The sequence below is a fragment of the Micromys minutus genome, assembly GCF_963924665.1.
Source record: "Micromys minutus genome assembly, chromosome: 17".
Taxonomy (NCBI): Eukaryota; Metazoa; Chordata; class Mammalia; order Rodentia; family Muridae; genus Micromys; species Micromys minutus.
The window spans coordinates 11,192,562-11,209,754 of NC_137952.1; the positions used below are offsets into that span (position 1 = coordinate 11,192,562).

Sequence of the window (17,193 nt, forward strand, 5' to 3'; positions counted from 1 at the left end):
GAACTGAAGGAGTTGAAGGGGTTTACAACCCCACAAGAACAACACCAACCAACCAGAGCTTCCAGGGACTAAATCACTATCCAAAGAGTACACATGGGGGGACCCATGGTTCCAGCTGCACATGTAGCAGTAGATGGCCTTGTTGGGCATCAATGGAAGGAGAAGCCCTTGGTCCTGACAAGGCTTGATGCTGCAGTGTAGAGGAATGTCAGCGTGGGGAGGTGAGAGGGGGTGAGAGGAGATATGGCTATGGAGGGAAAACCAGGAAAGGGGATAACATCTGAAATGTAAATAAAATATATCCAATAAAAATAAATAAGTAAAAAAGAAATATATCTGCATTCATTGAGATATGCAAAATAGATCTCATTTAATTGTGTGATGATCTTTTTATAATAAAGGTTATGCATTTTAAAAAATGTAGAACTAATACTAAACACTGACAAAAACAGACATAATTATAGATCCATATACCTCATGAAAAGTCATAAAAACTCTTAAATTAACAAACTGAAACCAAATAATACATCATAACTGAGTAAAAAGTTTATTCTGGGAGCTGGAGAGATGGCTCAGCGGTTAAGAGCACTGACTGGTCTTCCAGAGGTCCTGACTATGCAAGAACTGAATTCTCTTGATTTCTCCCATAGGTACAACAAAATACTTAGCATACAAGATTGGAAGCATCCAGTAGAATAAGACAAACAATTCTAAATTCTGGTCCCATTTTCTACAAACTAAATGATACCAAGTTAGTGTTTCTGTAGTTCTCTGCATCTGAATACAGCATCTGTTAATGGAGCTGACAAAAAACACAGACCTTAGTTAAATAAATGATGATTGTAAAGAACTGTCTTGTACATCTAGTAACTTAGGTGCAGACTTTTCTAATTCTAGGAAGGATAAAATGAAAAGAACAACATCTATTCTTTTCACACATTAATCAAAACAATCAAGAGTCTTGGATGGGTAGAATGGCTTCATACCTGTCAAATCGACTTAACAAGACCTGAGTCTGGTGTTGCACCCTCACTCCCTCACTGGCCAGTACATTCTGTAGTCCGGGCAAAACTGTCAGTTAAGGCTGAACTCACTAACTCAGTAGCAGTCCTGGAATGCTCACACTGAGACTGACTATCTTATGTTTTCTCATAGAACAAACTATCTCAACCTACCTGCATGTATTTAACTGAAGTTTCATCTACCATTATGAAAACACATGAGAAAACTACCCTCTCCCTGACATAGACGTTTTAAAGACTGGTTGCCTTGGCTGGCCTGCCTGCTTGCCTGCCTTCCCACCAGCCTGCCCTTCCTTCTTTCTTTTGTGTGTGTACTTGGGTGTCTGTCTGTCTGTGCAACATGTGTATGCAGAAGCTTACAGAGGTCAGATGAAGCTAAGAATCTCCTGGAACTGTAGTGATAGATACTATGTATAAGCTGGGAACCAAACCTGGGTCCCCAGCAAAAACAGTTAAGTGAGCTTAACTGCTAAACTATCTTTCCAGATCTTCTTCCCCAACTTTTTAGACAAGGTCTCTATATTCCTGGCTGCTTTAGAGTTAGCTATGTAGACCAAGGCTGGCTTCAAACTCATGGGGTTCTGCTTGCCTCTGCCTCCTAAGCACTGAAATTAATGTCAGTCACCATCGTGCCTAGCTTTTGCCTTGACATGTACACAATAGAAATTCAAGTATGTTATTTGATATACAACACTTTATTGTTATGAAATAGCAATGCATATAGTTAAGGGATACCAATTTAATTTACCTTGTGTATTTTGTTTATGTGCTCTTTTTCCTTTCTTTGTTCTGTTGTAGTTTTCTTAGGTATTTGGGTTCTTTTGGAAACTCAAACTTTATATAGGATCTCACTATATAAGCCAAAGTGGTCCTCCCTTCTCAGCCTCCAAGTAGCACCACAATACACAGCTCCATGTACCACTCTTTAGTCCATCAAATAAGCCCTCAATTTAAACAGATGGATCCATAAAATACCCAATGGGAAGTACTCCTTTGCTAGTCACAAAGTTAAATCCATAGTTTCTCACTCTGGGGTGTTTTAGGCTTTTCTCCCTGATTCATTCTAATTCGGCCTTGTTCCCATCTCTAAAATGATTCTCATCATTTTCAGGTTCATTTGACAGCTTGAGATGGGAACATGTCAGTCACTTGCTCTCTTCTCTGGTATGGATTTCTGGCTTCCTGTTTTTAGTATCTGCCCCACTGACTACATCCCTTTAAGTTATGTTGGACAATACTTTGCCAGGCCTAAAAGCCAGGAATAGACATTAGTAGCCAATGCCTTTGTTCTGGTTTCCACACTAGTTGAAAACCTCCCTAAGTTTTCAGCTCATTTATGTTTATAGGTCATAAACAGGCATTTTCAAAGCTGACAAATAACGGCAGTCACATTTCTCCTGCTACCAATCACCAGCATTTTCATTTACCTCTGCCTTTGGCTCAGCTGATTCATTAGAGGTATCAAGTTGTTCCTTGGCCTGGGCCATCTGAGTCATCAACCTATCCATGTGAGACTGGATGTCTGCCAATATCTCAGTCACATGAGCCGTGGCCATTGCTTCTTGGATGTCCACTAAATGAAGGGCCTTCTGCTCCTCATCAGCGATCACTTTCTGAACTTTCTTAAATTCTTGCTGTATAAATACCTTCATTTGGTCTCGAGTTACCTGTAGAACAGACAAGTAAGAAGTGCAGATTGAACAGAATGAAGAAATGAATTATGGTTGTTATTTCATTTTGAAGTATTAGAAGTATGCTCTCAACAATATTTCTCCAACACATTTTGTACATTTCCTGGTAACCATCTTTATTGTTCAGGAACTAAGTCCTTATCATCTTTTTTCCCCTTTGGGTTTTATTGGTTTACCAGTAGTATATGACTACTTTAAAAATTATAATAGATGAATATATAAAATAAAAAGTGCAATTTCTAGCTAGACATGGTGTTTCATGACTGTAATCCCAGCACACTAGAGGCTTAGATAGAGGAATGTCAAGAGTTCAAAGCCAGCATAAACTACTAGTGAGTTCCAGGATAGCTGGTCTATAGATGGTTGTTTAAAAAAAAGAAAAAAACAAACAAGAGGAGAAGGACAAAGTTTGAACCAGGAATAGCTGTATATACCTGTAATATCAACACCCAGGAGACAGAACCAGGAGAGTGAAGGGGTTTTGAGTCCATGCTTCTCAGTACAATAAGACTGTCTTGAACAGTAAAACAGGAGGAACAAAAAACTCATACAAATAAACTACCAGTGCAGTAAATAGTCTATTTTTTATATGGTTCTCACACATTATTAACTGGGCAATGTTTCTAGAAATAAATTACAATAAACATGGTTTTGTGTCTTTATTTTCTGCTTAAAAGTCAGTGACTATAAACAGTATCTTCATTTTCTATTATTTTTTACCACTTGCAGGATATAAAAATATATCCCATTTATACCTCTCATAAGAGAAATGTACAATTTTTATATTTTTACTACTATAGACAACACAGAAATGAACTTCCAAAGAATTATTTTTAATATTTACACGAGTCTTCAGAGATCTCGTAAGTCACTAAGTCATCTTATAAATATTCTAGAATTCTTGAGTGATGCTGCTGAACTACTTTCTGCAAAGGATACAGCAATTTTAAAACAATGTGTGAAAGGAACGCATTTCTCTATAACCTTATCGATACTGGTTAATATCAGTTTTACATTTTTCAACATAGTAAGCAAAAATGTTATTGTCTTATTTTACTACAACTATATACCACACACAAACACACACACAAACACACACACACACACACACACACATATAGCTGTAGCTGAAGCTATATTAAAAAACTGAGAAAATAAGAACCTTTAAACACTCCAAATCTTGGAAGTAACTATATATTGCAAGCATATTGCTTTTAAAACTGTATTTTCTTTTTTCTTGTGGTGCTAAGGATCAAGCCAAGAGCCTCATACATGCAGGGTAAATGTTCTACTACTTAGCTACATCCCCAGCTTTGTGGGTGTTTAAAAAACCAACTTGTTCATATTATACATACATTAGATAAGAACAGGGAAGAAAGGACAGAAGATGGTTTCTTTGGGAAAGTATTTGCTATAAGCTCAGGGCCTGGATTGTTATTTCCAGCACTCACATAAAGATGGGTGCGGTAGTGTGTACTGGCAACCCCAGTGCTGGGGCAGGAGCAGAGGTGGAATGGGGAAGACACAGATCCTGGAGCTCACTGTCCAATCAGTCTAAGAGAAAGAATGAGCTCCAGCTTCAGTAAAAAGACTGCATAGAAGCCCATCTGTAATCGTAAAGGTAGGAAGGTGGAAACAGAGTATACCTGTATCTGCAAGCTCTAAGTTTTATTGAGAGACCTTGTCTCAATGAATAAAGAAGAGCAAGAATGAAAAAGCTGGGCCTCCATTTGCATATACACATGTGTTTACATACATGCAAACATGCATTCACAAATCTGTACATTATATACAATACTCATGAAAAATTATATTTAAAAGATGAAGAACAATTAAAAGAAACATTGCAAATCAACCTTTAGTATCTGCACACCTGCACATACATACACACTATGCCAATGCACACATACACACATATTATACACACATACACACACACAAGCACCCACAATCCACAATGAAGAACTAGAACTACAAATAACAGAAAAAAGAACCATCAAAAAAGGGTGTGGGAAGAACAGGTAGTTGTCAACTAAGTGAACTTCTTTTAAAATAAGGAAACAGAAACTTATAGGAGAGGAAGAAAGTCCAATCTTCTGGTCTCAGCCTGGTACTTTTTTCATAGAAGTATAGCAGGGGGAGAAATAAAACTGGGGAAAAACTGTAAGAAAGAAAACCGAGGAACAAAAAGCCTAAAGGTAGGTGAAGACAGTGAGGCCATTTTTAATTAGTTTATTAGAAAGTGAATAGATTGGTGAGGTCTTAAGCAGTCTTTGTAACAATTCCATAAGGATGCCACAGCAAAAGAATGCCTTTATGCCAAGTAGCCAGGACATACTAACTGGTTAAATGATCTAAGCCCTCCAGAATTCAAAATGTCTCTATGATGCTTTCCTTGGTGCTGGAGAAAAGAGGGGAAATGTTAAATAATATTAATGTCCCTAGTGAAGTTACCAGATTGGGAACTAGGATTTGAGGTTATATGATTCTTTTCTATTTCTATTTTAATGTATGTTAGTGCTGCTATAATGAGTACATTTCTACTGTGAAAATACACTGTTAACTGACCGTGGCGCTTCTCTCAGAAACCAGATCTACAAAGTTTCACTAAGGGATACCTGGTACTCTCTCTAAATTTTTTTTTAACTCCAAGAGATTGAAAAATGGCAATTATGAGATAAATCGACTGCAACCTATTTGACTAGAACCCACATACACACGTGGTTCAAAGTTAGAGACCTGAAATCACAAGCAGGGAAACTGGATCAGAGAAAAAGCAAATTAACCCTGAGCTTTAATAATTAAATTCCTCCAACTCAGACTTGGCATTCCCTTACATTGGGAAAAAAAGCTTTCACTGGACCAAAGGCCTCTTCTCCCACTGATGCCAGACAATGCTATCCTCTGCTACATATGCAACTGGAGCCATGGGTCTCTCCATGAGTACTAAATGGTTTGTGTTTTAGTCCATGGGAGCTGTGGAGGATTTGGTTGGTTGATAATGTTCTTCCCATGGGGTTGCAGACTCTTTCAATTCCTTCGGTCCTTTCTCTAGCTCCTTTGTTCAGTCTGATGTTTAGCTGCCAGCATCCTCCCCTGTATCTGAATGACTCTGGCAGAGCCTCCAAGGAGGCATCCACATCTGTTTCCTGCCACTTGGCATCAGCAATAGTGCTTGGGTTTGGTGGCTGCATGTGGGATGGATCCCCAAGTGAGGCAGTCTCTAATGGATCCTTTCTTTAATCCCTGATCCTCTATTTGACCTTGAGGGTGATTGGGAGAGGGTGTACCTTCATGGAAACAAGTGGAGGGGGAGGAAAGATGAGAGTGGGGAGGATAATATTTGAAATGTAAATACAGAGAATATCCAATAAAATAATTTTTTAAAAAAAGAAAGAAGCACGAACCTTGGTAGCTACTACTCCCTGAGGATAAGTTTAATTCATTAAATGTTTTGGTTTTACCATGTAGCAATAAACAGCCTAGTTTTTTGAGGACAGAATCATTCAGGAGCACGACACATCTTTCAAAATGGCCATAACTTCATCTTTTATGGTATATGTTAAAGCGACCTTTGATGATCCTGCAATTGAGTGGTAGGGACTTTGTCTCTCCCCTTGAACTTAGGGAGATCGTCTACGCTTGCATCTGAAAATAAATATGGCAGATTCTAAAATATTTCCATACTCTTCCCCTATACAGTTTTTCTCCCATGTAGCTTTTTAAAAAATTGGTTTATTCATTTTATGAGTATACTATAGCTCTCTTCAGGCACACCGGAAGAGGGCATCAGATAAAAATAATAATTAAATTCCTCATTTCCTATTGCTTCAAATATTTTTTTAACAAGACACTTCGTCTTCTGTAAAGGAAGTAAAACATAGGAGTAAAAAGCAGAATAGTCTGTCAAGCCTTTATCTGTCTATCCTCCTACTTGCATTTATATCAATTAGCAGATGGATATTTTTCAACCTAGTTCAAAGTTCTGAGAAATAACTTGAGTCATGGCCTTCACCTTACTCCAGAGCCTATGGAATAGTCTCCCTGGGGGAGGGCATGTGGAAGAGTGAGTGTTCTGTACAAGACCTCCTGCTTTCTACACCTCCTTCTAGTTCTAGTCCACCTTGTCATTGACACGATCCTGCTAAAACCACACTTCTTAAAAAGCTTCAAGCTTTGTGCTGGTTTCTATTACCTGGAAACGTCAGGCATTATTTCTCCACGAGTTTTTGATACTTTTTCAGCCTGTCCTAAAGTTCTCCAGAAATGTCAGCAATAGTCTCACTATATGTGATGTCAATAAAAAAAGAAAATTCTACAAATTCAGAGAAGAAAAGTAGATATACAGAATGGTGGAAATGGACTCAAGACACTTCTTTCTAGATAGTATCTACTGAACAATCAAGTCTTAATCCAAACAAAATCTGTCTGTCTATCTTTCTATATCTATCTATCTATCTATCTATCTATCTATCTATCTATCTATCTATCTATCTATCTATCTATCTATCTGAGACAGGAGCAGTGCTAGAAACTGACCACAAAGGCATGTATTTTTATGTGCTTCACCTCTAACCTATACTCTTACCCCTTCAGTCTAAATTTTCTATAATAATGTATAGTATTTATTTTGTAACAATTTTAAAAGAAGCATGTCTTAAAGAAAAAGTTGGAAGTAGACATGGTGATACACACACATAACCCCAGTGGAAAGATTAGGAGTTCAGTCATCTTCAGCTACACAGTGAGTTTGTCACTATCTTAGACTATATAACAAAACAGGAAAGAGAAAATGAAATCTTCAATAAGCTATTAGCAAATCATGTCAATCAATGTCTAAAAAGAATCATACAGTACATAAATATTAAATCTATGCTAAGGTTAATTCATCACTTGAAAATTAGTTCATATAATCTATCCCATCAAACAAATTAACCATAGTCCCCGTGATTAAATCAATAAAACCTGAAGAAGCATCTGACATTTGACAAAGTCTAAAATCTGTGATAGTTATAGCTCTAAACAAACTAGAAATGGCAGGTCCAAGATACACTGGTGTGTCTTCAGATTTATTCAACACTGTTCTGAAGCCCACCTCTCACTTTATAGAAAGAAGAATGCAATGAGGATTACTGTTAGCATGGTTGTACAAGACCTAAAAGTAGATGCCCTCCAGAGTATGTTAGGACAATGTGCATTCCAACTCATGAACAAAAAGTGACTGTAATTCAAGTCATTTATTCAATCAGTCAGTTAGATACTTATCAAAAGATTTTTAGAAACTAAAGCCTGTTCTTGAGGATACCAGATGACTAAAACTCATAATGATCCTCCAAATTAAGAGGCAAATATGTGCTAAGCAGAAATGGCATCATGGACGAGCATGAAATCAATATTAATATCCATCATATCCAGAGACTATTCCAGACACTATCCTATGTTTGTTTCTTAGTTCTCAGGTAGGTGATGAGGGCTTCGTGTTAAATTCAAGGAAACCAAAGCTGCAGTGATTGTAACACTCATCAGTATTATGTAGCAGGTAACAACAGTAAAGCAAAGGACTCAGCTCTAGTCATCCTGTTCAGTGTTCTGACAACCACTTCATGCAACATCCTGCCTATAAAACACACCGAATGGAAGGCCAGAGATGCTGAATGTTAAGTCAAACTTGCCTTTCACAACTGAACAGCTAGGTGATTTTGACTGTCACTAAACCTTTTAGAGTCTCATTTTTTTAATTATAAAAATGGACCCCAAACTTAGTTTTCTTCTAAAATGATATAGCTGTATAAACTAAAATAATTCACCAATCTAGATTTGTCTCTGAACACATTTGATACCCAAACAAGAAGCTTCCTTCTTCAGGGGAATGGAGTCCAAATCAGTATTTGTGGTGACATGGCACCAGTAAGTATAGAAAAGCACAAAAGAACCTTTTCCTACTCTAATGCTTCCCCATCAGCATCACCCATCTCTCCTAGCCTTAAAAAGTTTTATTAAGACGTGTCAAACTTGCAGCCCTTTCTTCTCCACCATTAAGGAATACATTAGTCACCAACTCCATACTGCTTCCCACTGAGCTGTCTATAGAATTTGAGCTATACCATTAGTCTGAATTCTTTCACAGTTGTAACACTTCTCTAGCCCCCTCATTACCACCTTCATTGTGGCAATGCTATACATTATTCACATGTCACTATGATTGTGTGTTTTCAACCCTACACCACTGACAGACACTTGGAGGTAGCAATTCCTTGCTGTGGGGAAATGCTCAGGTATTGTATAATGGCCAGCAGTATCCTCCCTTCCACAGCTGTGACAATCAAAGTGTCTCTGGACATTGACAGAAGCAATGAGAAGCACTAGACTCTGCTTTAGCAATTCCATCCCATCTATTGAATACAATCATCAAAACCTTGGAGAAGGCCCTTTATACCTGGACTTTCTCTCCAGACAACCATCTTAGTGTTCCTCTTGATGCATGACCATCTCCATCTGGATACTTTTCTGGTACTTTAAACCTCACTTCAGGCTGAATCACTACCAACTCCTTATCTCCCTGCGTTTTGTCCCCCCTCCCCAGTATTTCTTGTGTTAAGGACGATCAGAAGCTCTATGTGTATATTTCATCAGTGAGCCATCACGGTAGGTACACTGTGAGAAAGCTATCATTATATTTAGTTTACAATGAAGAATCCGAAGTGCGGAAAGACATGTAACTCTGCCCCAAGTAAATGGCTGGCTGGAGCTCAAATTTGCATAGTCTGAGTATATAATTTGCCTTCTATCTTGTTTTTCCATAAAACATTGTATGCCCTCCCACCTCCGTTCAAGGGGCATTTAGGCAGGCATCCAGGATACCAGCTCCAGGCTGTTTTATTTTCCTTCTCTCCCTTCTAATCTATGGGGCATATATATATATATATATATATATATATATATATATATATAGTGGTAGTCCACTGGTTCTGCATGAAGCCACACTACACTTAACCTTCTACAGTATAGCTGGGGTTTCTCCTATCTATGAAAACTCGCTTCTCTCCTTAGCATTCCCTCACAGTGCTCTTCAGTAGCGCCCTCCCTGCCCCCTCTATTATAGCCGTTTAACCTACTCCTATCCCTCCCACTGCCAGCTTTCTAAAAATTCTAAGTCATGGCATTTGATGTGAGCCTATGGTTAGAATCTCTTTCAACCATGTCTTAAATACTCTTTTCATTTCTCCTTGGCCCTGAATTCTTACCTTCTGACCTTGACTTCAAATGTCACCTTTGATCCTTTCAATCTTACTTTAAAGTGACTACACATAGTCTCTCTCACCACACTGGAAGCTTTGATAGCGTTTCACCCAGTTTATATTTCTAACTTTTCAAATCATATTCTCACAGACAATAATTCAAAAACTCAATCAAAAATATTCCATCCTTCCTTTAGAATTTATTTCCTCCCTAAACTATGAATTTCAGGTTTTGAGCCCTAAGTTGTAGAGCTTCCTATACATGGCGGTATGCCTCTTCCTCTTTGCCCCACAATTCTCCTTCCGTAACATAAACATACATGCCCTGTGTATCCGTATCAGAGGCCAATGTGTCTTGGAGGTTCGAGTCTTGAAAGGGTCTGATAAGCACATAAGTGAATCTGCTGATGAAACTGAGAGGAGCACTGTCCACCCCAGGCAGCTGAGACACAGCCTTTAGTGAGAGACATGAACATCTAACCACTATGGATGCATCATTCCTGCCAAGCATCTTCTCCTTCTGGGACTGCTTGTCCTATTGTCAGCTGCTGTGACTTTATCATCTTGACAACTTGATAAGTAACCCAGTGACATGCACTGAAATGGATGCAACACTGAACAGTTCACTGGGGATTCTGTGTTCGCATTGACTTGACATTGACAGCTGCTCTTAAAATGCTTCCCTCTTTGCCTGTCCCCAGAATCGTAACAGAGGCCACAATCACAAACTTCTGAGCATCACTTCTGAGGATGACCTGCATTATGGGAATATAAAAGTAGATGATCTCCAGGGACATGCAGGACCTATAAAAACTAAGGAGTGCTTCTAGACCATCTTGTTTTCCTGTTTCCTCTGCACCTGAACACAGCATAAACGAGAGACAGCTACTGATAATGAAGTGGGAGGTAGAAAATGACACTAAAAGTTTGTGGGTTCAACAGCACAGAACTTATACTATTTTTGAGCGTGTTACATTTGCATAGAGAAAGGAGACCTGCTCTATTTGCTGAAGACTAAAAAGAACTCATCTCTTAACCCAGGTCCAGAAAGACAAACACATGTTCTCTCTCATATGTGGATCTTATCTTGAATTTTTAGTTGTGTGTGAACAAATATCTATGAAGTTCAGGAAACTAAAAGGATACCATGAGAGGGAGAGGAGAAGTGAAGATATCCTCATAGGTGAGGAGAGAGGAGAGGACATATATGAGAGAAGATGGAGAAATACTGGAAATTAAAGCTGTACACAGGGGTGAGGGTGGGGAAATAGAGGACAGGATGGAGTGGTGATTTGATTAACCCAAACTAAGGATGTATGACAAACACTATGGAAACTCACTTCTCTGTAAGCTAATTTAAAATATGTAATTAAAGAACAGAGAAAGACTCGCCTCTCAACCTCCACCCTAGTTGTCATTTGACCCAAACACTTTCCCTTCAAATCCAATTACTTCATATTAGGGAAACTAACCCCAAAATAACTGTACACACACCAGGAACATTCAGAAAGACACTGAATATGGAACTTTCCTATTCCAGGCCTTTGTTCCTGCAAGGGCTCACAATAGTTGAACCCAGGTAGCCTAATATACAAAATATACTAGAAAAAGGGTTTTCAGGACTGGCTCTATGAAACTACTTTTTGAAGTTCAGGCAAATAAAAGTTTGTTTGTAAAGTAGGATAACTGTTCTCATAGAGATTTTTATGAATTTAGCCTAAAATACCACATAGAAAGAGCTATATATTACTCCAGGCATACAGGCCAATGAGTAATCTATTGCTAAGAGATAACAGTATCTGAACAGTTACTGTGGGCTTCTATGAAATAGTCACAAGAGCACTCATAAGCTGTGTCTAGCAAGCTTTCTTAAAGAGAGACTCCACACTTGGGAACTGAAAATCTAGTATCTTGAGTTTTTGCCTCAGGAGTTCCACATCATTAAAAAGCAATGGCAACCTTCTCTAGTTTGATAAGACCTGACGGAGCATCATCCCAGATAGTCTAGACTACAATAGTAGCAAAGCAGAAAGGACAGGTCACATTTTGCTCTGTGGCACCTATTCAGAGTGTGTGGATACAGCAGTTTTATCAAGCTTACACTTGACTCTTATCCTATGTCCTTTTATGGGCAGATATAAACCCTATTCCTTTCATAAGAGAAATTCATACCCTGTTTTGTGTAAGACAGCTTGAAGACCAAACTACCACTATTTTCAGGAGTTGAGCTGGACCTGCTCATCAGAGCTGGGCTTGCTACCTGTTTGCACTCTCTTGAAAGGAGGCAATAGGGAGGATCGTGCAACCCATGCCTGAGTATCCAGCCAGCCCTCCTATGTATGTCTGTCTTAAGTACATATGGTCTTTGGGTCTCTGGGAAAGACTAGAGTACAAAGGTGGGGAACGATGTGGGGAAGAGGTTCCATCTATGCAGCTATAGGGAAGCTATCATCCTTGTTGGGTGCTACTATAAGGTCACCTGTGCTCCTGGTCCATAATTTCTCACTCATTGCTCTGTAAGTAAGTCTAATAAACTAATTGGTTCCCTTGGGTGAACTTTGATGGAATTATAACTTGGTTTGCCCTTGGACCTAAGGAGGAGGGATAGACACTGTTCATGTTTCTACTCAAGGAAGGAATTTTAGCAACACCTGTATATCCAAAAATAAAGAACCATGGTGCTCATTAAAATGCTTTTCAGATCCCTGAAGGCTGTGAGAGCAAATGTTCATTCATTGTTTCATATCTCCTCAAAACTCTCCAATTTGAGGCCTACATTCATAATTCAGTAATATGGGTGCTAGCCTAGCATATAAACAATCCCCAGTTCCTCTCCAGCACCACAAAAATAAAAATTTCCATATTAAAAATATTAATTATAACACAATACAATTAATTCTATTCTAAAGATAAAAGTGAAGGCTCTAGAATATTAAATGACAGATAATAGGTACTGTGCCAAGTGGACCAGACTTTCTGACACTTTCACCATAGGTGGAAAGAAAAGCATGTCATGCTTAATATAAATATTTCACCTTGAAAGTCTGAATAAACTCTGCATTGGTATTTATTCCTAGTGTACTTGTATAGTAAAATGTCAATAATGTCCTATAGATACTACATCAAAATCATAGAAAGAAGCCAGGTGTGGTGGTGCATACCTTCAATCCTAGTACTCAGGGAGCAAGTAGACCTCTCTGAGTTTGAGGCCAACATGGTCTACAAAGCAAGTCCAGGAAAGCCAGTGCTACACATGAAAACCATATCTTGAAAAACAAAAACAAACAAACAAAAACAAAACAAAACAAAAAGATCACAGAAAGAAAATTCATTGGTATCATAAGGTCTGACCTTCCATAAGTTACTTTATTTCCTCAATTTTTGTTCATTTTAGCCCTGGATCTAGATACAGAGACAATTAAAGAGGCATTATTCTCAATAATTTTATACCTACACAGCCTTGAAAGCATCTACATATAGACTACAGTAGACTGAGAGTTGTACTTTGAAGACTTACTTTTAAGTTATCAAAAAAAGCATCTTTTTGCTGAGTATACTATAATTTTATTTCTTGAAAGGTTTAACTTATCAGGAAAGGGGGAGGAATTATAGGGGGATAGAAGCTCTTAAATAAAAGTCTAGCTGATTTTATCACCACTGTCATTGTAGAGTTTTCTATCTAGGTTCCCAGGCTCCTAAATTAAATGTCAAATACGATCCTGCACTCCAAACATGAAGCATGACTGCTATGGAGGAATCAGACAGCTCAGCTCCCCTTTCCCTATAAGCCATGTAATCAGCCCGTGCAAGCATTCAGCAGAGCAGATTATCAAGTCTTCTGTCAGTATAGGAAGGAGCACAGACATCACAACAAATTAGTTTTATTAAGCTATTTAATGTTCAGTCCCTTCATTTTCTAACAATATTCCAGCTCACCTATTAACCCAAAAATCATTGCCACCTTACTTTTAAAGTGCCTATAGTCAATGTATGTAGGAGTTTACTATGATTTGAGGGCCCCAAGAAAAAAAAGAGCATAGTCAAAGCCTAAAGATTCAGGGGAAATAAGAGGGAGTAGGGGGGAAATTAAGAATCTTCATGGCATTTACTTTAAACTGGGGCTACAAGTGGTGCAACTCTTAAATGAAACAACTGTTCTTTCTTTTAATTTGGCACCAGGCAATTCTGCTAACTAGAGAGTTTAGCCCAGAACAGCACAACAGATGCAGTGGATTCTTGTTTCTATCAGGAGTACACACACAGCTGCACATGCTCGTGATGGATCTGCCTTGACTTGCATGAGCAGAGAGCTACAGCCAAACCAGGCCCACTAAGTGAGCCTGTTGGCCACACCAAGAGATCCCAACTGAAAGAATTTAACTCAATCTATTTGCTCATTATCACAAGATTATTGAATATTTTACATTATTACATCATTATCACTCAAAGAGATATAGATGGTCCTATGAGAAGTGTTAACTGATCCAATATAGAATCTAGTTTTTTATAAGTGGGCGACCCATTTTTTTTTTCAGAATGGATTGAAAGGGTCCCCCTTTTGAAGCGGTTTCTGCAGGACTAGCAGAAAACTAAAAGTAGTCATCATTAATTAGATGCAATACTAAACACTTTATCTCATACAGTCTTCCATACAACTTATGAAGGGTATTCTATTACCCATACACCTTTTTTACAGGCAAAAACTGAACAATCAAAAGTTGAGCCCAAGCTTTTCTCCTGGGGGCAGAGCTGGTTCCAGAAGCCTGGGCTGAGTAACTGTGGCGTGTACACTACTGTTCTGTGCTAGAGTGAACCTGGAGTTCCTGGCCCTCACTCACTGTGAAGAAGAAAAAGACACTGCTCACAGCTAACATTTCCAGTGAAGAACTTTATTGAGATATAATCCACAGGTCCTATAATTCCATTCATTAAAGTGTGCTGGGCATGGTGGCACATGCCTTTAATCCCAGCACTAAGGAGGCAGCAGCACAAGGATCTCAGTGAGTTGTGGGCCAGTCTGGTCTACATAGTGAGTTCTAGGACAGCCAGGGCAATACAGAGAGCCTGTCTCCAAATTAAAACAACAAAAACCAAAAAGGATACTGTGAGCTCCTTTTTACTCAGGTTATTAGCAACATCCAGGGCTACGGAACTATCACTACCATCCATCTCAGCCCTTTCATCATCCCTCAAAGAACCATGCTTTTAAAATGTCGCTAATGCCCCTCCCGTGGGCCCTTGAAAACACCAAGTCCACTTTCTATTTCTACAAATTTTCCAATCTCCGTTTTTATATAAGTAGAATCATACAATATTTGATCCTATGTGAATAACTTTTTTTACAACTTTATTTTACAAAGCAAAGATAAATGTACAGATTTTAAACATTTTTTGCTTAAAATTATACAATTTTTTGTCAGTACTTTTTTTTCAGATTTTAACATAATTTTTACATAAAACTATATGAATATATTTTTTAGTCAGTACTTGATTTTTTTCAAGGTTTGACTGTATGCCTTGAAAACTTAATAGTTACAATGAGCTAAAGTACATGTAAAGTGAATAACTTTTTAAAACTTATGCAAGGGATATGATATCCTCAAATGTCTTGGACATGATACTCCAAAATATAACTGTCAGATAATGGGACAGGTTACCCCAAATAACAATTCATTTTTAGGTTATCTTGAGTTCACTCTGTTGTTACTGTGATTTTGTCTTATAGATAAGATCTCACTATGTGGTCCAAGCTGGTCCCAAATTGAGAGCATTCCTTGTAGCTCAGTCTCCTGAGTACTGAAATGACAAGCACATTTACCATTTCCACAACTGACTTGTAATTATTTAACACACAAAACTTACCTCTCATGAGAGAAATTTACAAAGAAAATCTGTCTAAAAGTTTCTCCCTCTCTGAACAGAAAGTGAAGGTGCCTCTAAATTATCAATGCAAATGTACCATGCAGAGCCTCTCCCTCTGTTTACCTGCTTTGGCCATCTCCCAGAACTGGTCTATTTCAATGGTATTCACGCCTCAATTCAAGCCTATTCACTGAGTTATACTAGTAAATAAATTTATATTCTCTTTTCTCCAGATGATCGCTTTCTGTTAAAAGTTTCTTAATTAGGAACTCTGACTAAGGACTAGAAAGATGGCTCAGCAGTTAAAAATACTGCTCTTCCATAAGTCCTAAGTTCAATTCCTTAACAATACATGGTGGCTCACAACCATCTTTAATGAGATGGATGGATGAATGGATGGATGGATGGATGGATGGATGGAAGGAAGGAAGGAAGGAAGGAAGGAAGGAAGGAAGGAAGGAGAGAGGGAGGAAGGAAAGAAAGTAAGAAAAACGAGAAAGAAAGTAAAAAAACGAACAAACTCTAAGAGAAAAGGTTATTTTTCCTCTGCATGATAGTTCCAAGGGTACTTGAAAGTATGTCCTGTATTACTACTTCATTTTTCATTGCTAAATAGTATCTCACTGTAGATGTACCACATTTAACCACTTTAGAGTGAAGGACAAAGGTGTCTACTTTCTGGACAGAATTACTAATGCCATGAAGTAAGTATGTATATTTTTATGTTCACCTGCCTTCATCTCTCTTAAATATTTTTGAGTACCCAACAATAGAACCCACCCCAGTTCCTCCATAAGCACAGCATGCATAGAGTGCACAGACAAACAAGCAGACAGAATCCCACAATCAATCGGTTGGTCAGTTAATCAATCAATCAATCAATCAATCAATCAATCAATCCGTGAGTGAGTGAAGGAGTAAGTAAGTAAATAGTAAATCAAAAATTTTGAGTAAATTCAGTCTGAAGTTGACTTTGGGAGTTCTAGAAGAAGTGAGGCAGAGATAGTGCTCAGTCCCCTGTATCTTTATTCAATTTATATTCAATCACTGTATATAAAGCAACCCAAACCAATAGGTCAATCCAAAAGAGGAATGGTAGGGCACTGCAGGTTAACAGGACAGACAGAAAACTTAAGGGTACTTTTGGAAGATAATAATTGATTTCTGAGAACATTTTTTACAAATAGTTTATATTAAAAGTGGCCCATTTTATCCTCCCTTACTGGCTGGTTGTTCTCCACTTACATTCACCCTTTCTCAGGCCAGCTCCATATAAATGCAAGCAAAGCCTTGGAGTAACAAAAAGGGGGCTTGAAGGTAAAGTTGTGGACAGTGTATTTACCCACACCTAAGAACAGGTAGAGACCTGATGCTTGGTTT

At 38.2% G+C, this 17,193-nt stretch overlaps 1 protein-coding gene across 1 annotated transcript in view; it reads right to left on the bottom strand.

Moving 5' to 3' along the window:
• TRIM44 (tripartite motif containing 44) overlaps positions 1–17,193 on the bottom strand; it is a 90,235-nt gene that overhangs the window by 52,587 nt on the left and 20,455 nt on the right. Inside the window, exon 3 of the mRNA XM_080931012.1 lies at positions 2,450–2,689. Coding sequence (XP_080787138.1) covers positions 2,450–2,689 — 240 coding nt within the window. The remainder of the gene's footprint in view (positions 1–2,449; positions 2,690–17,193) is intronic.